The sequence below is a fragment of the Schistocerca piceifrons genome, chromosome X (genome assembly GCF_021461385.2).
Source record: "Schistocerca piceifrons isolate TAMUIC-IGC-003096 chromosome X, iqSchPice1.1, whole genome shotgun sequence".
In the NCBI taxonomy this organism is placed as follows: Eukaryota; Metazoa; Arthropoda; class Insecta; order Orthoptera; family Acrididae; genus Schistocerca; species Schistocerca piceifrons.
In genome coordinates, this window is record NC_060149.1 from 717359914 (window position 1) to 717383514 (window position 23601).

Below are 23601 nucleotides of genomic sequence, written 5' to 3' on the forward strand. Positions count from 1 at the left end.
GATGAAAGACGAGGCAAATGGTTCACAGAATGTGCAGTTTGTAGGGCTCAGGTCGAGAATGTATACGTATCGCATACGTGGAGATACCACTCAAAAAATGGTTCAAATGGCTCTAAGCACTATGAGACTTAACATCTGATGTCATTAGACACCTAGACTTGGAACTACTTAAAGCTAACTAACAACCTAAGGACATCATACACATCCGTACCCGAGGCAGGATTGGAACCTGCGACCGTAGCAGCAGCGCGGTTCCGGACTGAACCGCCTAGAGCTGCTCGGCCACAGCGGCCGGCCCAGGTGCCACTCAGAAACGGGCTAAGTGTGTGCATCATGCAGTCTCGAAGTTTTTCATGATCGGGGATTACAAGAGATGCCTGTTCGAGGGTGTTGGCGCCGCTCCACAGAAGCTGCGCCAGGCAGCCGTGGTGGCCGAGCGGCTCTAGGCGCTTCAGTCTGGAACCGCGCGACCGCTACGGTCGCAGGTTCGAATCCTGCCTCGGGCATGGATGTGTGTGATGTCCTTAGGTTAGTTAGGTTTAAGTAGTTCTAAGTTCTAGGGGACTGATGACCACAGATGTTAAGTCCCATAGTGCTCAGAGCCATTTGAACCATTTGATTTTTGCGCCAGGTAGTTTTCGATCGTGAGGCCATGAGGTACATACCGCACTGCAGTTGGAAGTAGCGCCGCGCGTCATGATGACAAATGGATCATTTATGGGGACGGGATAGGGACTTTCCCGTTCTCGCACTATTCAGTGAGTGACTGAGTGTGGGGCTGATTAATTTACTTATCAATAGCTGAGGTGTGTGCGAGTGTGCACAGAATAGTTGGATGAACACACATAGTGTGCAGCCAGGCATGTATACTCACACACATTATTGCAAGCGGTTCACCCAGCCATTCGTAAAAAATGAGATGTTCCTCTACTGTGAGTTTCCGGGGGTCTTCTTTTGAAATTTACACCCCTTGAAAGTATTTTAACGCTTCTTTTCGTCGGAGGTACCTTACTGCGTACCGGTGTGTACCATCACAAATCAAGCACATTCAGAACGCTGTAAAAAACGAACCGCTGCTCAAAATGACTTCAATTTTGTACGAAATATAATCGAAGAAGGGGGAAACGTTATGGAAACAAAAATATTAAAAATTTACCACTAGATGGGTCAGAATATGGGAAATAAAAGACGTGGGATACACGACTGTTCCTCAGTTTGCGTCTGAGACGCTCGGCATGACTGTCTCAATGCAGGATCGTGCGCTGTTGGTAAAGCTCTTTTACAAGAACAGTGACTGTACGCCAGTGGCTCTGCAGAAGTTCCGGATGCTCAAGGATATGAAAAAAAGGCATCGCTCTCATGCCTGCCAAGGGTCTGGGGAATATTATTAACGAAATTAGAAGGGAAAGGTTCTTTTGAAGTGCAGTGTGGCACAGAGAGGAAAACAATGATCTGACGTTAGCAGAAAATGTGGCCACAGCATTGTGGAAGGGATCGAACGGTGGTGTGCAAACGTGCTCTGTACGCACATGTCCATGAGCAAGGTGCACAAAATTCTAAGAAACGTCCTGGATTGCTATCCATATAAAATTACACATGTTTGAGCACTGCTTCATGCTGACCTGGAAGTAAGTCAAATGTCTGCTCTAGAATTTCTTGCTCGCATGGTCGTGGACAATGTCATGGAACATTGCCTCAAATGGCTCTGAGCACTATGGGACTTAACTTCGAAAGTCATCAGTCCCCTAGAACTTAGAACTACTTAAACCTAACTAACCTAAGGACATCACACACATCCATGCCCGAGGCAGGATTCGAACCTGCGACCGTAACGGTCGCCCGGTTCCAGACTGTAGCGCCTAGAACCGCTCGGCCACTCCAGCCGGCCATGGAACATTCTGTGAACAGATGAAGCCCATTTATATCCCCAAGGACATGTCAATTCGCAAAATTACAGAATATGGGCAACGGTAAATCTGTTCGCGCAGCAACTGATACCGCTTCATTCTGCAAGGGCAACGGTGTGGTGCGAATTGACGGCACTGTACATCGCAGGACCATATTTTTTCGAGGAGATGCAGGGCCTGTTACCTGTTCTGCCCCTGGTAAACGCTATGAGAATCTTTTGCGCATCAACGTCGTTCCAACCCTTCAATAGTGTAGATACGTGGGTAGAATCATTTTTATGCAAGATAACGCTCCTCCTCACATTTCACTGCCAGTGAATCAGCTACTGCAGAGGCATTTTGGAAATACGAGAATTATCAGCCGTCAATTCGCTACTGTCTGGCCTTCCAGCTCACCTAATCTTAATCCGTGCGACTTCTGGCTGTGGGGTTATCTGAAAGATGCTGTGTTCAGTGCTCCGATCACAAACGTAGCTGAACTGAAGACACAGTTTGCGCAACGCTTTCTGAACGAGGTCCCTGAGGCACTCTGATCTGTTGTGGAACATGCCGTTTCTCGATTTCAGCTTGTGGTAGAAAACTGCGGACATGATATTCAACAGTCTCACGACGGTTACAAACTGATTTCTCTGTTGCTTTTTGTGCGTATTTTGGCCTCATGACAATTAAAAACCGACGTTTGGAGGAAGTACGATCTTGCTGTGGTTAACGGTCTTATTAACTAACAGTGCCGCAACTTTCACTGTCAGACTTCTGCGGTCATGCACACAGCACAGTACGGCTGGCTCAATGTGCAACTCACGCCATCGCCGTCGTATTTCAATTCGTCATTCGATCATCGATCTTTCATTCGTAGCCGAACCCGTTTTAATTTTTTTTCTTTCCATAACGTTTCCCCCTTCTTCGATAATATTTCCTTAAAATTTGACGTCATTCTGAGCAGCGATTTTCTTTTACAGCGTTTTTAATTATAGCCACCCTGGAAATAGTTGTGTGTATATGTGGTCTTTCTTCACCTGCGCCGGCCGGTGTGGCCGTGCGGTTCTAGGCGCTTCAGTCTGGAACCGCGTGACCGCTACGGTCGCAGGTTCGAATCCTGCCTCGGGCATGATGTGTGTGTTGTCCTTAGGTTAGTTAGGTTTAAGTAGTTCTAAGTTCTAGGGGACTGATGACCACAGATGTTAAGTCCCATAGTGCTCAGAGCCATTTGAACCATTTTTTTTTCTTCACCTGCGACTGATAGTTCTCGTTTCCCATATTCAGTATATACTGGTATAGAAAAATGATGAGAAAGAAATCATTAAAATGTAAGTACTGTATATAGAAAGATCAGAAGGAAAACGTGAATTTTGTATAAAAGAGTAACAGGCACATATAGAAACGAAATGGGAAACGTAGTATTTAAGTTATTCTCTCTACTAGTTTTACTGTACATGAATGTACCTGATAGTATCTGTAATGTACGGTACATACGTCATCAGAAAAAAATGTAAATAAAAGCTAAGTAAATAAATCAATGTGTATATAAGGCATGATAAAATTTGTGTTGCATATTCCTTTTTAAATAAAACAATATAAATTGTTAATAAACAACTAAAATTAACGTAGAAAGGTATATTACAAAAAGAAATATTAATAATAAAACATTTGTTAATTTTTTGTATCATTATTATTATTGTTTTGAAACATTTTCACTATAGAATTATTGTTAACTTCTTTATAACAAACCTGAACCTGCTCCTTAATGCACAGGCCTCGAATGAAGACTATTGACCTAGTTATAAGTGATCATAATAGGGAGGGTGAAGAACCTAAGCCGGCCGCGGTGGTCTAGCGGTTCTAGGCGCTCAGTCCGGAGCCGCGCGACTGCTACGGTCGCAGGTTCGAATCCTGCCTCGGGCATGGATGTGTGTGATGTCCTTAGGTTAGTTAAGTTTAAGTAGTTCTAAGTTCTAGGGGACTGATGACCATAGATGTTAAGTCCCATAGTGCTCAGAGCCATTTGAACCATTTGAAAAACCTAATTGGTACAGGGGGGCAGAGGAGGGGTTTAATGTGCTACCATTGTTCCAGAGGTTTCACACCAATTTTATATTATGTGGCCAGTATCGAATTACGTCATGACCTTGAATATATCTCGCACAATTGCCTAAAATGCACAGGCTAGACAGAGGATCCCCTGGATGACCTTGAACAATGCCATAGGTGGAGATGGAGTGACCTTGAAATATAAGTCACCCAAGTGTGTAACCTGACACCGGATGTCCATATCAGTGATCTTGAGACAATTTATGTATGTCTCTCACATTTGTCGTCAGGTGCATTCTCTCTGGTGTTTTGGCAGATGTTTGCAATTTAGTTTCTGCAGTGTATAGCTGGAGTCACACCAAACAAATGGTGCTCATCATGTCGTTCATGCGACGTCCAGTGTAGATGGATAGTATCGGTTTGTTTCCCATTATGAGCAAAATGATTTTTAAAGCGGAATTTTACATGCACGTTTGATTGAGCGGTCCAAAATTAGTCTAGTGTGGTATTCGTTTTATCGATCTGTATTGACAGGGACAGTAAAACAGGATAAGAATAGTAAATAACCAGTGTTCCAACAGCGACGTCACCCAGGCGATGTTCAATCGCTGCTGGGGTACTGGCTATTCTTCATGTTTTGCTTTAATACATATCGGTAAAACGAACATCTCAGTAGACTAATTTGGGACCGCTCAATCGCTTAGATACGCACAATTTCATTTTAAAAATCATTTTGGTCGTAATGGAAAACAAATCGACGCTTCCCGTCGTCACTGAGCGTCGCATGACGGACTTGATGATCAGTGTTTGTTTGGACTGACTCCCGCTACAAATTGGAAAAACGAGTTTGAAAATACCTGGCGAAACACCAGAGAAAATGCACCCGATGACTCTTAGGAGAGATCCCGTACACAGTGTCCAGTCACTTTAATGTAACTGGACGGTCGTGTGTATATGCGATGTATGTGTGTGTGCATAGGGTGATTCAAATATACTTTTACAAACTTGGCACAATCGTTAGTTACATCAAAACAAGAAAAAAGGTCGTAATAAACATATGTCTGAAAATCCTTTTTTTTCGAGTTATTAATGGAAGATTAAGTTCAACAGCTCTCCAAGTACAATCCAACAATTTAAATGCAGTTATTCAAAGACGGCTTTTACACATTGTATGCTGTGTAACCTACTGTATAATATAAAATCGACTAGGGTTTAACGTCCCGTCGACATCGAGACCATTAGAGATGGGGCTGTCTGGTAGGACCACACGTTCAACCAATATGTCTTGCAAGTCTACAGGGACTTTACTCGGAAAAATCTCCGAGTCTTACCCCACAAAAACGATGCAATACTGTATGTGGTTCATGCATGATGGACATCCAGCGCATTTTCATCTCACTGTTCGATATACGCTGGGTGCTAAATGATCTGATCAGAAGTATTCGGATACCTGTTAGTGGACACCGTCAAGGGCTCGAGCTTAACTGGGACAATTTCAGCGAGGTGTCTGAATATTTGTAGAGGAATGGCAGCCTATTATTCCTCAAGAGCCGAAACCACAGAGGCAGAGATGTTAGACACTAGGGCTAGGAGAGAAATCAACGTCGTAACTCACCCCAAAGGTGTTCCTATGTGTCCAGGCTGGTAATGTGGGAAGGCCAACCCATTTCAGAAATGTTACTGTACACGAAGTAATGCCTCACAGATGCTACTTTATGACAGAGTACACTTTCTTGCTGATACAAACAACCATCATCTCCTAACTGTTCCTCTACTGCACACAATACATCAGGACGTAAAATCTGTTCATATCCTTCTGGATTTCGTGTTTTCTTAAGCGCAATACGGGGACCAGACTCCAACCATGAAAATTACAGCTATAGCATAACACTATCTCCTCCATACTTCACTGTCCGCACTACACATGATGGCAGGTAAAGTTCTCCAGACATTCTCCAAACCCAAACTCTTCCATCGGATTGCAACAAGCTACAGCGTGATTCATCAGTCCAGATTGGCAGTGAGCCTAGAGCAGCCGCTGGTGAAGTACCAGTGCAGCAGCAGTGCAGTAGCGAGTCGCATATTTAGCTTTCATATTTGTTTTGTAGTTTGATTCTTAATTTCTTTCCGAGTGTTTGTGCGCTTGCATATTTAATTACATAAAACCCTTGCGTATTCGCGTTTTTGAGAGGAGTTATATTGCTTATTGTAGCTGTAAAGTATAAATTCGCGGAGTCGTTAGTCAGTTGTTTGTATTGGACAGCCAGTGCTTTCTGTTTATTTCGTAGCGTCAGTTAGCAGCAGACAGAGGCCAGTGCAGTTTCATCTGTGCTTGCAGAGTGACTTGTGCGAGTAGCAGTAGCAGAAACTAGTCGTATATTCATTTTTAGTTTTAGTTCCGCAGGTTTAATTCAAATTACTTTGTGTGTTTGTGTGCTTGCGTGGTGAAATTTTTCGGATCTTTGCGTATTTTCGAATTAGAAAAGGGTAGTATCAAATTTTAATAAATGGTTCAAATGGCTATGAGCACTATGGGACTCAACATCTGTGGTCATCAGTCCCCTAGAACTTAGAACTACCTAAACCTAACTAACCTAAGCACATCACACACATCCATGCCCGAGGCAGGATTCGAACCTGCGACCGTAGCGGTCACGCGGTTCCAGACTGACGCACCTAGAACCGCACGGCCACACCGGGCGGCCAAATTTTAATAACTGTAGAGTGTAACATCGCGTAGGCGGGCGCAGGAGGAACTGGCCGCGGTTCGCGAGCAGCTGAGCGTGCTGTTGGCCACGGTCAGCCGCCTTCAGGCTGCTGGCTCGAGGTGCAGCGACGGCGGAGGGTCTGGCGCGTCGCTTGAGACAGCCCAGGTGTCGTTTGCTGCGTCCGCTGACTCAGCCGCAGAGGCACCTTCTAGAGTAAGAGGTGCGTTGGGGCCGCCCTTACCTCAGGGTGAATGGCGGACTGCAACGCGTTCGCGTCGCTCGAGACGGAGGGTCAATGTGGAGGCAGGCCGGCTGGCCTCGCCCGTTCATCCCGTCAGTGGGCAGATGGCCGCTCCTTCAGCAGAGCCCGAGCATGCACACGGGGGCAAAGGCTTGCTTGTTATTGGGAGCTCCAACGTTAGGCGGGTGATGGAGCCCCTTAGAGAAATAGCGTACAGGGCTGGAAATACACTCCTGGAAATGCAAAAAAGAACACATTGACACCGATGTGTCAGACCCACCATACTTGCTCCGGACACTGCGAGAGAGCTGTACAAGCAATGATCACACGCACGGCACAGCGGACACACCAGGAACCGCGGTGTTGGCCGTCGAATGGCGCTAGCTGCGCAGCATTTGTGCACCGCCGCCGTCAGTGTCAGCCAGTTTGCCGTGGCATACGGAGCTCCATCGCAGTCTTTAACACTGGTAGCATGCCGCGACAGCGTGGACGTGAACCGTATGTGCAGTTGACGGACTTTGAGCGAGGGCGTATAGTGGGCATGCGGGAGGCCGGGTGGACGTACAGCCGAATTGCTCAACACGTGGGGCGTGGGGTCTCCACAGTACATCGATGTTGTCGCCAGTGGTCGGCGGAAGGTGCACGTGCCCGTCGACCAGGGACCGGACCGCAGCGACGCACGGATGCACGCCAAGACCGTAGGATCCTACGCAGTGCCATAGGGGACCGCACCGCCACTTCCCAGCAAATTAGGGACACTGTTGCTCCTGGGGTATCGGCGAGGACCATTCGCAACCGTCTCCATGAAGCTGGGCTACGGTCCCGCACACCGTTAGGCCGTCTTCCGCTCACGCCCCAACATCGTGCAGCCCGCCTCCAGTGGTGTCGCGACAGGCGTGAATGGAGGGACGAATGGAGACGTGTCGTCTTCAGCGATGAGAGTCACTTCTGCCTTGGTGCCAATTATGGTCGTATGCGTGTTTGGCGCCGTGCAGGTGAGCGCCACAATCAGGACTGCATACGACCGAGGCACACAGGGCCAACACCCGGCATCATGGTGTGGGGAGCGATCTCCTACACTGGCCGTACACCACTGGTGATCGTCGAGGGGACACTGAATAGTGCACGGTACATCCAAACCGTCATCGAACCCATCGTTCTACCATTCCTAGACCGGCAAGGGAACTTGCTGTTCCAACAGGACAATGCACGTCCGCATGTATCCCGTGCCACCCAACGTGCTCTAGAAGGTGTAAGTCAACTACCCTGGCCAGCAAGATCTCCGGATCTGTCCCCCATTGAGCATGTTTGGGACTGGATGAAGCGTCGTCTCACGCGGTCTGCACGTCCAGCACGAACGCTGGTCCAACTGAGGCGCCAGGTGGAAATGGCATGGCAAGCCGTTCCACAGGACTACATCCAGCATCTCTACGATCGTCTCCATGGGAGAATAGCAGCCTGCATTGCTGCGAAAGGTGGATATACACTGTACTAGTGCCGACATTGTGCATGCTCTGTTGCCTGTGTCTATGTGCCTGTGGTTCTGTCAGTGTGATCATGTGATGTATCTGACCCCAGGAATATGTCAATAAAGTTTCCCCTTCCTGGGACAATGAATTCATGGTGTTCTTATTTCAATTTCCAGGAGTGTAATTCCAACGTGCACCCGGTTTGTCTGCCGGAGGGGCTCATCCAAGATGTGGAGGCGGCCTTGCCTGCGGCTATCGAGCGTACGGGGTGCAGTCGTCTGCAAGTAGTTGCTCACGTCGACACCAATGATGCCTGTCGCTTGGGTTCTGAGGCGATCCTCAGTTCGTACAGGCGGCTGGCGGATTTGGTGAAGACCGATGGGCGCGCGCGCGGAGTGCAAGCAGAGCTCTCTTTTTGCAGCATCGTTCCCAGAGTGGATCGGGGTCCTTTGGTTTGGAGCGCTGTGGAGGGTCTCAACCAGAGGCTTCCTCGACTCTGTGACGGTCTTGGCTGCAGATTTCTAGACTTGCACTATTGGGTGGGGAATTGTAGGACGCCCCTAGATAGGTCAGGGGTGCACTACACAAAGGAAGCGGCTACTCGGGTAGCAGAGTACTTGTGGCGTGCGCATGAGGGTTTTTTAGGCTAGGCAGTAGTGCGAGGTGTCCTGGTGAACACTCACCAGTCGACGTGCAGGCAGGGAAATCAGGACGCGCTCAGTGTAAAGACACTTCAGCTATCAAGATATTAGTAGTAAATTTTCAGAGTGTTCGGAATAAAGTTCCTGAATTTACTGCCCTCCAGGAAGCGTGTGGCGCGCAAATTATTCTCGGGACTGAGACCTGGCTGAACCCTGAGATAGGAAGTTCTGAAATATTTAGTGAGGGTTGGAACGTGTATCGGAAAGACAGATTAGACACCGTAGGAAGTGGTGTCCTCATTGCAGCTGACAAAAATATAGTGTCTACTGAGGTCGAAGTAGAGTGTGATAGTGAAGTTACCTGGACACGTTTAACAGGGCTAGGAGAAATAAAGTTAATTGTTGGGTGTTATTACCGACCACCAGTTTCCACCGTGACAGTTCTAGAATCATTCAAAGGGAGTCTGCACTCTGTATCACAGAAGTACACGGATCATGCTATGTTAGTCGGAGGCGACTTCAACCTACCTAGTATAGACTGAGATGTCTGTGGATTCATTACAGGTCGTACAGACAAGCCGTCGTTTGAATTACTTTTGAACACATTATCCGAAGATTGTCTTGAGTAGCTAAATCGACAGCCAACGCGTAATGGAAATATTTTAGATCTGGTAGCGACGAACAGACCAGATCTCATCGACGGTGTCAGTGTTGAGACAGGGATTAGTGATCATGATGTTGTCATTACGACTATGGTTACGGAAGTTAAAAAGTCGATCAAGAAGACTAGGAGAGTATTCTTACTAGATAGAGTAGATAAGCAGTTGTTAGCATCCCACTCAGTAAATGAATTGGCTTCATTTACTTCCGGTACGATGGACGTGGAAGAATTATGGGCAAATTTTAAACACATTGTAAATCACGCATTGGAGAAGTATGTGCCGAAAAAGTGGGTTACGGACGGAAAAGACCCACCGTGGTTTAACAGCACAATTCGGAGAATGCTCAGGAAGCAAAGACAGTTGCACTCGCGGCACAAGAAAGATCGGGAGAATGAGGACAGGCAAAAGTTAGTAGAGATTCGTGCTGCTATAAAATGAGCGATGCGCGAAGCACACAACCACTACCACCGTCATACCTTAGCAAAAGATCTTGCTGAAAACCCAAGGAAATTCTGGTCTTACGTAAAATCGGTATGTGGGTCGAAGGCTTCCATCCAGTCACTCACTGATCAGTCTGGCCTGGCAACGGAAGACAGCAAACCGAAAGCTGAAATTTTAAATTTAGCATTTGAGAAATCTTTCACGCAGAAGGATCGTACAAACATACCGCCGTTTGAGTCTCGTACAGATTCCCGTATGGAGGACATAGTGATAGACATCCCTGGGGTTGTGAAGCAGCTGAATGGGTTGAAAATAAATAAATCGCCAGGTCCTGATGGGATTCCAATTCGGTTTTACAGAGAGTACTCTACTGCATTGGCTCCTTACTTAGCTTGCATTTATCGCGAATCTCTTGCCCAACGTAAAATCCCGAGCGACTGGAAAAAAGCGCAGGTGACGCCTGTATATAAGAAGGGTAGAAGGACGGATCCTCAAAATTACAGACCAATATCCTTAACATCGGTTTGTTGCAGGATTCTCGAACATATTCTCAGTTCGAATATAATGAATTTCGTTGAGACAGAGAAGTTGCTGTCCATGCATCAGCACGGCTTTAGAAAGCATCGCTCCTGCGAAACGGAATTCGCCATTTTTTCACATGATATCTTGCGAACCATGGATGAAGGGTATCAGACGGATGCCATATTCCTTGACTTCCGGAAAGCGTTTGACTCGGTGCCCCACTGCAGACTCCTAACTAGGGTACGAGCATATGGGATTGGTTCCCAAATATGTGAGTGGCTCGAAGACTTCTTAAGTAACAGAACCCAGTACGTTGTCCTCGATGGTGAGTGTTCATCGGAGGTGAGGGTACCATCTGGAGTGCCCCAGGGAAGTGTGGTAGGTCCGCTGTTGTTTTCTGTCTACATAAATGATCTTTTGGATAGGATGTTTGCTGATGATGCTGTGGTGTACGGGAAGGTGTCGTCGTTGAGTGACTGTAGGAGGATACAGGATGACTTGGACACGATTTGTGATTGGTGTAAAGAATGGCAGCTAACCCTAAATATAGATAAAAGTAAATTAATGCAAATGAATAGGAAAAAGAATCCCGTAATGTTTGAATACTCCATTAGTAGTGTAGCGCTTGACACAGTCACGTCGATTAAATAGCGATATGAAATGGGACAAGCATGTAATGGCAGTTGTGGGGAAGGCGGATAGTCGTCTTCGGTTCATTGGTAGAATTTTGGGAAGATGTGGTTCATCTGTAGAGGAGACCGCTTATAAAACACTAATACGACCTATTCTTGAGTATTGCTCGAGTGTTTGGGATCCCCATCAGATCGGATTGAGGGAGGACATAGAAAAAATTTAGAGGCGGGCTGCTAGATTTGTTACTGGTAGGTTTGATCATCCCGCGAGTGTTACAGAAATGCATCAGGAACTCGGGTGGGAGTCTCTGGAGGAAAGGAGGCGTTCTTTTCGTGAGTCGCTACTGAGGAAATTTAGAGAACCAGCATTTGAGGCTGACTGCATTACAATTTAACTGCCGCCAACTTATATTTCACGGAAAGACCACAAAGATAAGATAAAAGAGATTAGGGCTCGTACAGAGGCATATAGGCAGTCATTTGTCCCTCGTTCTGTTTGGGAGTGGAACAGGGAGAAAAGATGCTAGTTGTGGTACGAGGTACCCTCCGCCACGCACCGTATGGTGGATTGCGGAGTATGTATGTAGATGTATGTAGATCACTCGTTTCTGGTCATCCAGTGACCAGTTGCGTCGCCCTTTGCACCACCTCAAGCATCGCTTAGCACTGGCTACAGAAACGTGTGAATACGAGAAGCTCCTCGATCACTAATCTATTCTTTTTAATCCTCTATGCACAGTCAGTGTGATGGTTGTACAGTTGGTAGCTCTTTGAATCTCACGAGTGGTTCGTTTCACTGATTTCACGCGATTTTTTACAGCCACCTTCGACAATGCTCGAGGGTCTTCTCCTGTCAGTACAAGATATCTGCCTGGTCTTTATTTAGCTGTGGTTGTTCCTTCATATTTGCACTTCACCGCCACATCACTAACAGTCGAATAGGGCAGCCTTAGAAGGTTTGAAATGCCCGTGATGGATTTTTTACAGCCACCCTCCACAATGCTCGAGGGTTCTCGCCCGACAGTACAAGAGATCTGCCTGGTCTTGATTTAGCTGTGATTGTTCCTTCATATTTGCACTTCACCGCCACATCACTAACAGTCGAATAGGGCAGCCTTAGAAGGTTTGAAATGCCCGTGGTGGATTTTTTACAGCCACCCTCCACAATGCTCGAGGCTTCTCGCCCATCAGTACAAGAGATCTGCCTGGTCTTGATTTAGCTGTGGTTGTTCCTTCATATTTGCACTTCACCGCCACATCACTAACAGTGGAATAGGGCAGCCTTAGAAGGTTTGATATGCCCGTAATGGATTTTTTACTCAGGTGTCATCCAGTGACTAGTCCACATTCGAAGTCACTGAGCTTCCGTGAGTGACCGATTCTGCTGTTACAGCTTCTCTACTGGCAACACAACTTTTTACTGATGGGTACGCCTCTCGTGACATCTAGCGGTAAATTTCGCTTTACGTAGGACGTCTGGATACTATTGATCAGGTAGTGTATTTGCCGTTACAGATGGATAAGTAGGGGAAGAGCAGTTCCGTAACCTGCACGTTCTCTCCGCTTCAAGCCTTTAGGTTCTCATCTCTGGGGGCTTTTAAACAATTGGTTTATGTAGCAGACAGTCCGGATGCAGAAAATGTTCAGCGACGCGTCGTGTAAGCCTACGGAAATTTTCTGCACCGTCATAGAGTGTCTGAAAGGATGTGACAGTCCGTCATTCGATGATTGCATGCGTGAGGAAGCAACACGAGGAGACGTTGAACATTTATTGCGAGTTTCTGAGCTGATGACGCTTTCATTCAGACAATGTGTAACTCATGTGTTGAACATAAAGTTTCATTAATAAATGGTTCAGATGGCTCTGAGCACTATGGGACCTAACATCTGAAGTCATCAGTCCCCTAGAACTTAGAACTACTTAAACCTAACTAACCTAAGGGCATCTCACACATCCATGCCCGAGGCAGGATTCGAACCTGCGACCGTAGCAGTCGCACGGTTCCGGACTGAAGCGCCTAGAACCGCTCGGTCACAGCGGCCGGCTTCATTAATAAACTAAGAATTTTTGCACGAATTTTTTACTGTTTTAGTGCGAGAAAACTGTCACTAAATGTTGTAAAAGTATTTTTCAATCACTCTACATACGGTTGTTAAATTATTATAGATACAGACGAAAAGGCCGAGTAGAGAACAATGAAATCAGTAAATAATCCTGATAAACATAGGTCACCAAACGAATGGGTTCCCCGGTCGACTTACGCACAAGTGCAGACATGCCAATGTTGCAACAGTGTTAATGTCTAAGGTTACGTTTATTTCGAAACGCCGCTAGTAAATTATAAAGCCATAAACTGTCCTCGTTTGATTTTTCTCATCATTCCAAATATACTGGTAAATAACGTTTTGAAAACATCAATAACGTAAAATTTTTGAAAACATTATCAGCGATCTTATATTAATATGATAATTAAAGAAACAGTCTTGATCACAAAGGGCGATCAAGAGTGTTTTTTAATTATCGACATCTGTAATGGTCGTGGCTCGTGAACACCACGGCCACCCATGCTTCCCGATTTGAATGGTTCAAATGGCTCTGAGCACTATGGGACTCAACATCTGAGGGTATCAGTCCCCTAGAACTTAGAACTACATAAACCTAACTAACAAAAGGACTTCACACACATCCACGCCCGACGCAGGATTCGAACCTGCGACCGTAGCGGTTGCGTGGTTCCAGACTGAAGCGCCTAGAACCGCTCGGCCACAGCGGCCGGCTCGATTTGAACCCGCTACACGTTTTAGCTGGGGACATTTAAAAGCTTTGGGGTATTCAAACTATGTTGACAATGTCTATGAACCCCGGAACACATTGTGCTTGCTTGTCAGCGCATTCAGAAGCCGCCTGGGATTTTTGAACGCGTACTGGCTTCGACGAGGAAACTTCCTGAGGTCTGCCTTCACGTGAATGGTGGCCACGTCGAAAACGTGTTGTAATATGTTTGTCCTCAAGCACCCAGCTGCAGCGTGGGACAACTGGAAATGTAGTACAAAGTTAAAGTACGCGAGACAGTACGATTCTTGTGGATAAAACATCTAAATTGCTCGCAAATACGCCGTGAAATTCCGGCAGTATACGGATCAAATGCATTGTCGCGTCTAGCTTTGATGAAATGGAGCCAACAAATCGATCCAGGCCGTACTGACGTGGGTGACCCTGATCGGGAAGTTCAGATCACTCACCATGTGATTACTGTTTTTTGGGGGAGCTGAAAGTACATCTACATATACATATAAATCGATATACATACTGCGTCAGCCACCGTACGGCATGGCGGGGGGTACCCTGTACCACAACTTGGTTCAAATGGCTCTGAGCGCTATGGGACTTAACTTCTCATGTCATCAGTTCCCTAGACCTTAGAACTACTTAAACCTAACTAACCTAAGGACATCACACACATCCATGCCCGATGCAGGATTCGAACCTGCTATCGTAGCGGTCGCGCGGTTCCAGACTGTAGCGCCTAGAACCGCTCGGCCACTCCGGCCGGCCTGTACCACAACTAGTTGTTTCCTTTACTGTTCCACTTGCAGATAGAGCGACGGAGAAACGACTGTCTGTATGACTCTGTATGAGCCCTAATTTGTCGTATCTTCGCAATCCTACGCGAAGTGTGTGTTGGATCGTTTTGGAGTCATCTTCAAATGCCGGTTCTCTAAACTTCCTCAGTAGTGTTCTTGTGTTCTTCCCTCAAGAGAGTTGAGCTCTCGAAGCATATCTGTAGCACTTGCATCCTGATCGAACCTACCAGGAAAAATTCTAGCAGCCCGCCGTTGAAATGTTCGATGTCTTCCTGTAATCTGAACTGGTACAGTTCCCAAACAATCGGGCATGTATCATTACTTCCTTTCTGCGTAATTGTTGTGGTGTAGAATTAATTTAGTTATTTCGTTTAAGTCAGTGCAGATTGATATTCTACGTGTGGTCTGAAGTACTCGCGCAGGCGTCGGTCGAAATCAACAGCAATGACAATGTTATGTAGCAGTTTACACTCTGAATATTGTTTTTGGAACGCCACGTATATTTTGAGCGCGAGTAAAAACGTCTTAAATATACGTAGCGTGACGTAATCTCCATACGCAAGCAAAAAGTTATCCATCATTAATGGATATATTTCGCTCTCTTTCAACAAATGACAACGTAACGTAACCTGCAAATAACGCAGAGATTATAAAGAGCATGAAATGATTTCGTTTACAAGCAAATTAATGGCTCAAATGGTTCAAATGGCTCTGAACACTATGGGACTTAACTGCTGAGGTCATCAGTCCCCTAGAACTTAGAGCTACTTAAACCTAACTAACCTAAGGACATCACACACACCCATGCCCGAGGCAGGGTTCGAACCTGCGACTGCAGCGGTCGCGCGGTTCCAGACTGTAGCGCCTAGAGCCGGCCACTCCGGCCGGCGCAAATTAATGTTACACGGAAAGGAAGAATGGTACAACACCTGCATATTATTGAAATAATTGCAAAGAATTTCTTTAAATTTATCTCTTTAAGAATTGAGTTAACTTTTAATCCTTTGAATTAAATGAAAATATTTTAAACCAGAAGTGAAGCCTCACCTAGCCTTGCGGTGTTAAATTTCTGAATACTCGTAAGTTTCGTAAACAGAAATATTAGCTAACTTTAATACTGAAAACCGATTGTAAAAACTGATAAAAGCGCTTAGGATTATTTTCCTTTGCGAGTGAAGTTCGTAAACACTATTATATTCTTTAATACACCTAATGGCGGTCTCTGCGCCACCAAAACAGTCGAAGCCAGATGGGCAATCGACAGCAGTATTATCATCTTTAAATAAATTTCACGTGGAGGGAGAAGTAGTTTTGAAAGGAAACATAAGATACTTTCAGTTAACAATATACTGTAACTTTAAAACTCATACAATTGGTCAGGCACCGAGTTATACATACATCGACCCACAGGCGAGAGAGAACAAACAGGCGAAAAACAGAGAACAAACAGGGGCAAGCAACCTGGCCCTTGTGTATATATATTACACTTGAAGTTCTGAAGTTCTATGCTTGCATGGAACGTATTGAAATTACGTGGAAAATATTTACAATATTTGACAGAAAATATTATCAGACTCGACAAATTACAGGCATTGCCGGCCGGAGTGGCCGAGCGGTTCTACGCTCTACAGTCTGCCTCGGGCATGGATGTGTGTGATGTCCTTAGGTTAGTTAGGTTTAAGTATTTCTAAGTTCTAGGGGACTGATGACCTCAGAAGTTAAGTCCCATAGTGCTCAGAGTCATTTGAACCATTTTATTAGAGGCATTATTTTCTCGGTTTACATTACATTCATGTCTGTTGAATAAATCGCGTCACACATTAGATAGGCTTCCAGATACGCCACAAGCAGTACTCAAGAACAGGTCGCAGTAGTGTCCTATGTGCGGTCTCCTTTACAGAGAAACTACACTTTCCTAGAATTCTCCCAATAAGCCGAAGTCAACCATTCGCCTTCCCTAGCGCAGTCCTCACATGTTCGTTCCACTTCATATCGCTTTGCGGAGTTACGCCCAGGTATTTAAACGACGTGACTGTGTCAATCAGGGCCATTAAAATTGCTACACCAAGAAGAAATGCAGATGATAAACGGGTATTCATTGGACAAATATATTATATTAGAACTGACATGTGATTACATTTCACGCAATTTGGGTGCATAGATCCTGAGAAATCGGTACCCAGAACAACCACCTCTGACCGTAATAACGGCCTTGATATGCCTGGGCATTGAGTCACACAGAGCTTGGATGGTGTGTACAGGTACAGGCGCCCATGCGACTTCAACACAGTACCACAGTTCACCAAGAGTAGTGACTAGCGTATTGTGACGAGCCAGTTGCTCGCCCACCATTGACCAGACGTTCTCAGTTGGTGAGAGATCTGGAGAATGTGCTGGCCAGGGCAGCAGTCGAACATTTTCTGTATCCAGAAAGGTCCATACAGGACCTGCAACATGCGGTCGTGTATTATCCTGCTGAAATGTAGGGTTTCGCAGGGATCGAATGAGGGGTAGAGCCACGGGTCGTAACACATGTGAAATGTAACGTCCACTGTTCAAAGTCCCGTCAATGCGAACAAGAGGTGACCGAGACGTGTATCCAATGGCATGCCATACCATCACGCCGGGTGATACGCCAGTATGGCGATGACAAATACACGCTTCCAATGTGCGTTCACCGCGATGTCGCCAAACACGGATGCGACGATTATGATGCTATAAACAGAACTTGGATTTATAAGAAAAAATGACGTTTTGCCATTCGTGCACCCAGGTTCGTCGTTGAGTACACCATCGCAGGCGCTCCTGTCTGTGATGCAGCGTCAAGGGTAGCTGCAGCCATGGTCTTCGAGCTGATAGTCATGCTGCTGCAAACATCGTCGAACTGTTCGTGCGGATGGTTGTTGTCTTACAAACATCGCCATCTGTTGACTCAGGGATCGAGAAGTGGCTGCACGATCCGCTACAGCCATGCGGGTAAGATGCCTGTCATCTCAACAGCTAGTGATATGAGGCCGTTGGGATCCAGCACGGCGTTCCGTATTACCCTCCTGAACCCACCGATTCCATATTCTGCTAACAGTCATTGGATCTCGACCAACGATAGCAGCAATGTCGCGATACGATAAACCGCAATCGCGATAGGCTACATCCGACCTTTATCAAAGTCGGAAAGGTGATGGTACGCTTTTCTCCTCCTTACACGAGGAATCACAACAACGTTTCACTGCTGTTTGTGTATGCGAAATCGGTTGGAAACTTTCCTGATGTCAGCACGTTGTAGGTGTCGCCACCGGCGCCAACCTTGTGTGAATGTTCTGAAAAGCTAATCATTTGCATATCACAGCATCTTCTTCCTGTCGGTTAAACTGCGCGTCTGTAGCACGTCATCTTCGTGGTATAGCAATTTTAATCGCCAGTAGTGTACAAACAGTACGGATTTTTCTTTCCTGCTCATCAGCATTAACTTACATGTTTTTACATTAAAAGCCAGCTGCCCCTCATCACACCAACTAGAAATTTTGTCTAGGTCATCTTGTATCAACCTACAGTCACTTACGTTCGACATCTTCCTGTACATCACAGCATCATGAGCGAACGACCGCAGGTTGTCGCCCATCCTGTCTACTAGATCATTTATGTATACAGAAAACAGCAACGGTCCTATCACACTTCCCTGGGGCATTCCTAATGTTACCCCCGTCTCCGATGAACACTCGCCGTCGAGGACAATATACTGGGCTCTACTACTTAATAAGTCTGTGGGTGGGTGTGAGTGATGTGTGTGTGTAGGGGGAGGGGGGGAGGGAGGGGGGAGGGAGGGGGGAGGTACGTAGGGAGGCGTTAAGAGAGCATTCAAATATGAGGACGTTCCGCAGTGGTTCTCGAATGGTTCCGTGACCAGGGAGCGGGTTTCTATCATCGAGGAAATGTGTAACTAGGAGAACGTTCCGTTTTACAGACACTTTGTGACTACGTTGAAAAACGTTTCCATTTGAGGGCGTTTCTACAGCGTATAAGCGGCGTAACGTGACTCCGGTGCGGGTACATAAGCACTGACGTGTAGGCAAGGCATTACTGTGGCATTTGTGTCATTCCGAAGTGCGTTCGGTAAATGTGGAAACGCGAAATATGGCGACGGTATTACGAAATGCAGGCTAACAGGACCATCGTGCTGTTATTCCTTTATTAGCTGCTGAAGGAAACACCGGTAGAGATCTATCTGAGAATAAAGACTGTATGGGGAAGCATGTGTGTCGAAAACCACCGATGTGAATGGTGCACGCTTTTCCGTGCTGGTCGCGATTCTACACAAGACACTTGTCGATCTGGGAGGACAACCTCAACTGACAGACTCAGATGACACTCGAGCACCCGTCCTATAGTCCTCATCTCTCATAGGATTTGTCAACGTGGAAGGAGCATTCGACATTGTCAAATGGAGCAAGATCTTCGAAATTTTGGGAAAAATAGAAAGAAGCCATAGGGGTAGACGAGTACTATACCCGAGGTGCTCGGATTAAACAGGGTGTAACACAGGGATGCAGTCTTTTACGCGTACTGCTCAATCCATACATCGAAGGAGCTTTGTTAAGATTCGCTGATGGCACTGCTTTCCTTAGTGAAAGTGAATAAGAATTACAGGACCTGTTGAATGTAATGAACAGTCTAATGAGCACAGAATATGGACTGAGAGTAAATCGAAGAAAGGCAAAGGTAATGAGAAGTAGCAGAAATGAGAACAGCGAGAAACTGAACGCCAGGACTGGTGATCAAGAAGCAGATGACGTTAAGGAATTCTCCTACCTAGGCAGCAAAATAGTCCATGATGGACGGAGCAGGGATGACATAAAAAGCAGACTAGCACTGGCAAAACGGGCATTCCTGGCCAAGAGAAGTTTGCTAATATCGAACATGTGCGTTAATTTGAGAAGGAAATTTCTGAGAATTTACGTCTGGAGCACAGTATTTAATTGTAGTAAAATATGGACTGTGATAAAACCAGAAACGAAGAGAACAGAAGAGAAGAATGTGGTACCACAGAAGAATGTTGAAAATTAGGTGGACTGATAAGGTAATGAATGAGGAGGTTCTTCGGAGAATCAACGAAGAAAGGAATGTATGGAAAACACTGACAAGAAGAAGGGACGGGGTGATAGAACATCTGTTAAGGGGGGCAGGACGTCAAACGGCCCGACTTGGGGCAGACGCATCACAGGACATTTTAATTTCTACCGTCTATACTTTTACAAATAAATTCACAAAACTTTGCCAGCATGACCAGAAAGGATTCAAGATTCACACTCGTACCAGTGGCACTTCAAAAACATAACAAAATAAAGTTTTTTTACATGTCAAATTTCATAATTTTTTCACTTACTATTGCCAGCATGTGTTCAAAAACTGGTTCAAATGGCTCTGAGCACTATGGGACTTAACATCTGTGGTCATCAGTCCCCTAGAACTTAGAACTACTTAAACCTAACTAACCTAAGGACATCACACACATCCATGCCCGAGGCAGGATTCGAACCTGCGACCGTAGCAGTCCTGCGGTTCCGCGCTGAGCGCCTAGAACCGCTAGAACACCGCGGCCGGCCAGCATGTGTTGCTATAGGTACACTTTTCTTCATAAGTAAGAGAGATTCTTCGATGAATTTTGCACAGCACACAAGCCATACTCACAGGTGTATGAAACACTATAATTTTCCAAATCTATTAAAAACTGTGGTAAAAATTCAAATAATAAACTATAGAATTTGAGTTTTTTCTAAACATGAAGTTTAAAATATAACAGCTCATTCACTTTTTCGTAAACTAAAGAAATTCTAGAGTTTCATACCCCTATAAGTATGGTTTGTATGCTGTGGAAAATTCATCGAATAATGTCTCCTATTTATGAAGAAAAGTGTACCTATAGTAACAAATGCAGCCAATAGTAAGCGAAAATATGATGAAATTTCAAACATAAAAAAAACAAAATTGTTACGTTTTTGAACTTCCACTGCTAAGAGTGTGAATCCTGAATCCTTTTTGGTCATGCTGACAAAGTTTTATGAATTTGTTTGTAAAAGTATAGACAGTGGAAGTTAAAATGTCCTGTGGTGCCTCTCCTGCTCCATGTTGGCCCGTTTGACGTCCTACCCCCCCCCCCCCCTCCCAATCGCGGAGAAACGTCCATGGGGCTAGAGGGAGCTGTAGAGGGTAAAAACTGTAGAGGAAGACAAGAGATTGGAATACATCCAATTGAGGACGCAGAAGGTGCGACTTTCTGACGTGAAGAGGTTGGCACAGGAGAGGAATTCAATAAAAATAAAAATTTAAAAATTAAAAAAAAAACACGTGCGTCATACGCGGAAAGTAATTATCGGTTGTTCCGTGCATATTCATTTGACAAGAGGCGGAAAACTTATTTGCAATCAAATGAAAACACGGCTGGAGCGCTGGTGACGCAGTTGCCATGGCGACGGGCGGCCTCCCACTCCGGGACAAGCTGGAGCCACCTGGCGGCCGCTGTGGTCAGCACAGACCGCGCGCCGAGCCGCCGTAGTCGCGGGCCGGCTGTGGCAGCGCGCGGAACGCATGACGCCCGTCAGCGCCATGGAGACCAAGGTCACGTACAGCCTGCAGATGCAGTCGCCAGAGTTCAGGGGTACGTGCTCGCAACGCTGCGCGGCTGCATGCGAAACGGCCACGCTCTGCGACCTTCCTGCGCGCGCGTCTGCTACGGGGTGTGATGCTACTGCCAGCTCGAGAAGGCGCGGAAAGTGACCTTCGCCGTTAAGGAAGTCTGCCTTGTGTTGGCGACGTCACGTCATCGGCATGTGTCGGCCTGTTCACTCTCTTGCCTCTACGTCTTCCTGCCCCCCACATACAGCTCTCCCAGTGCTTACCTATCCTTTCAGTGAACGTCTATTAATACTTAGCCGTTCTGTAACTGAAGAGTGTCGTATTTGTTGCCCAAACGCGGTGATGTCAGGCAACTTTCAGTGGGCGTTCGGTGTTTGTGTAATGTCGTGAAGGACCCGTAGCGCCGATGAACTTCGAGGGTCCTATTTAGCAATATGTTCGGCAACTTGAATTGGAACTGTCACATAGAAAATGTTGTGGGGAAGGCGAATGAAAGACTGTGTATTATTGGCAGAACACTTAGAAGGCGCGACAATTCTAATATAGAGAGATTGCCTACACTACGCTTGTCTGTCCTATTCCGGAGAACTGCTGCTTGGTATTGGAGCCTTACCAAGTAGGTCTGACAGAGGACAAAGAAGAGCAGCTCGTGTGATATTATCGCGAAACAGAGGAGAGAGTGTCGCGCATCATAAGCGAGTTGAGACAGCAGTTAATAAACCAAAGGTGTTTCGGTTGCGGCGACGTCTTTTCACGAAAGACGATAATGCACAGATATCTGGGGGTCTGGAGTTACCACTTGTTGAAACGCTCGTAACCAGTTCAAAAGTGCCTTTTTCGGAAAATGGCCTTTTTAAAAAATGGTTCAAATGGCTCTGAGCACTATGGGACTCAACTTCTGAGGTCATCAGTCTCCTAGAACGTAGAACTACTTAAACCTAACTAACCTAGGGACATCACACACATCCATGCCCGAGGCAGGATTCGAACCTGCGACCGTAGCGGTCTCGCGGCTCCAGACTGTAGCGCCTAGAACCGCACGGCCACTCCGGCCGGCTAGCCTTTCTAGGAAGTGATAAATTTAAGCTAGGCGAGCGAAAGATACGTTTGTATGGTTTGAGGAAACCAAACGAAGAACACGTTTGGCGTAAAAATACGATAATTCACAGATATCTGGGGGTCTGGAGTTACCACTTGTTGAATGTCAAAATATTTTCCTGATGCCCATTCTCATTGCGAGGAACGAGCATCGCAACAAAATAACAGAAATCAGATTTTTGTGTCTCTTCGAGAGTGGAACGGTAGAAGAGAAATTGTCTGAAGGTGTTTCTATGAATCCTCTGCCCAACACTTAAGTGTGAATTGTAGTCTAATCATGTAGATGGACAATCTATTATTTTACTTCCAAATAATATTTGAAGGGAACGTCAAACGAAGATTAAGTATTAACAGATCCACACATATAATCAGCAAGCCACCATACAGTGCCTGTCGGAGGGTACTTCGTACCAATACTAATCACTCCCTTTCCTGTTACACTAGCAAATGGAGCAAGAGAAAAACAACTGTCTACAGGACGATGGGAAACTGTCTGAAAAGATTATTAGGGTGTTGCAGGGGAAGCTGTACTGATGGACAATTGTTAACATAAAAATTCTATACGTTGCGCCGTTTCCGAGTTATTTAGCATTGAAGTTAGCCAATTAACCAATCAGGTGGTTCCGCGAGTAAATTCAAGCACCTGCACGCGTAAAAATACGATAATGCACAGATATCTGGAGGTCCGGAGTTACCACTCGTTGAAATGCTCGTAACCAATTCAAAAGTGCCTTTTTCGGAAAATGGCCTTTTTAGAAAGTGATAAAGTTAAGCTAGGCGAGCGAAAGATACGTTTGTATGGTTTGAGGAAACCAAACGAAGAACACGTTTGGCGACTCCGCCCCGACAGGCTGCTTGAATTTGCGCGTGCGACGACCTGATTGGTTAATTTCAGTGCGTAATAACTCAGAAACGACCCAACGTATTTCGTAAAAATTATTTCTCAACACATCGTTCCCTGTGTCACCGCTACAAGCTTTTCAGAATGTTTCTGACCACCCTGTATATGCCTCGGTAGGAGTCGTAAGTTCTCTTAC

General features: G+C 45.9%; 1 protein-coding gene across 2 annotated transcripts in view; it reads left to right on the forward strand.

Moving 5' to 3' along the window:
- The first annotated feature begins 21376 nt into the window (after window positions 1–21376).
- The window catches only part of LOC124721489 (1-phosphatidylinositol 4,5-bisphosphate phosphodiesterase eta-2-like), a 431886-nt gene continuing 429661 nt past the window's right edge, over window positions 21377–23601 (forward strand). For both annotated transcript variants that reach the window (XM_047246496.1, XM_047246497.1), the window contains exon 1: window positions 21377–21488. In XM_047246496.1, coding sequence (XP_047102452.1) covers window positions 21419–21488 — 70 coding nt within the window. In that variant the 5' untranslated portion in view covers window positions 21377–21418. The remainder of the gene's footprint in view (window positions 21489–23601) is intronic.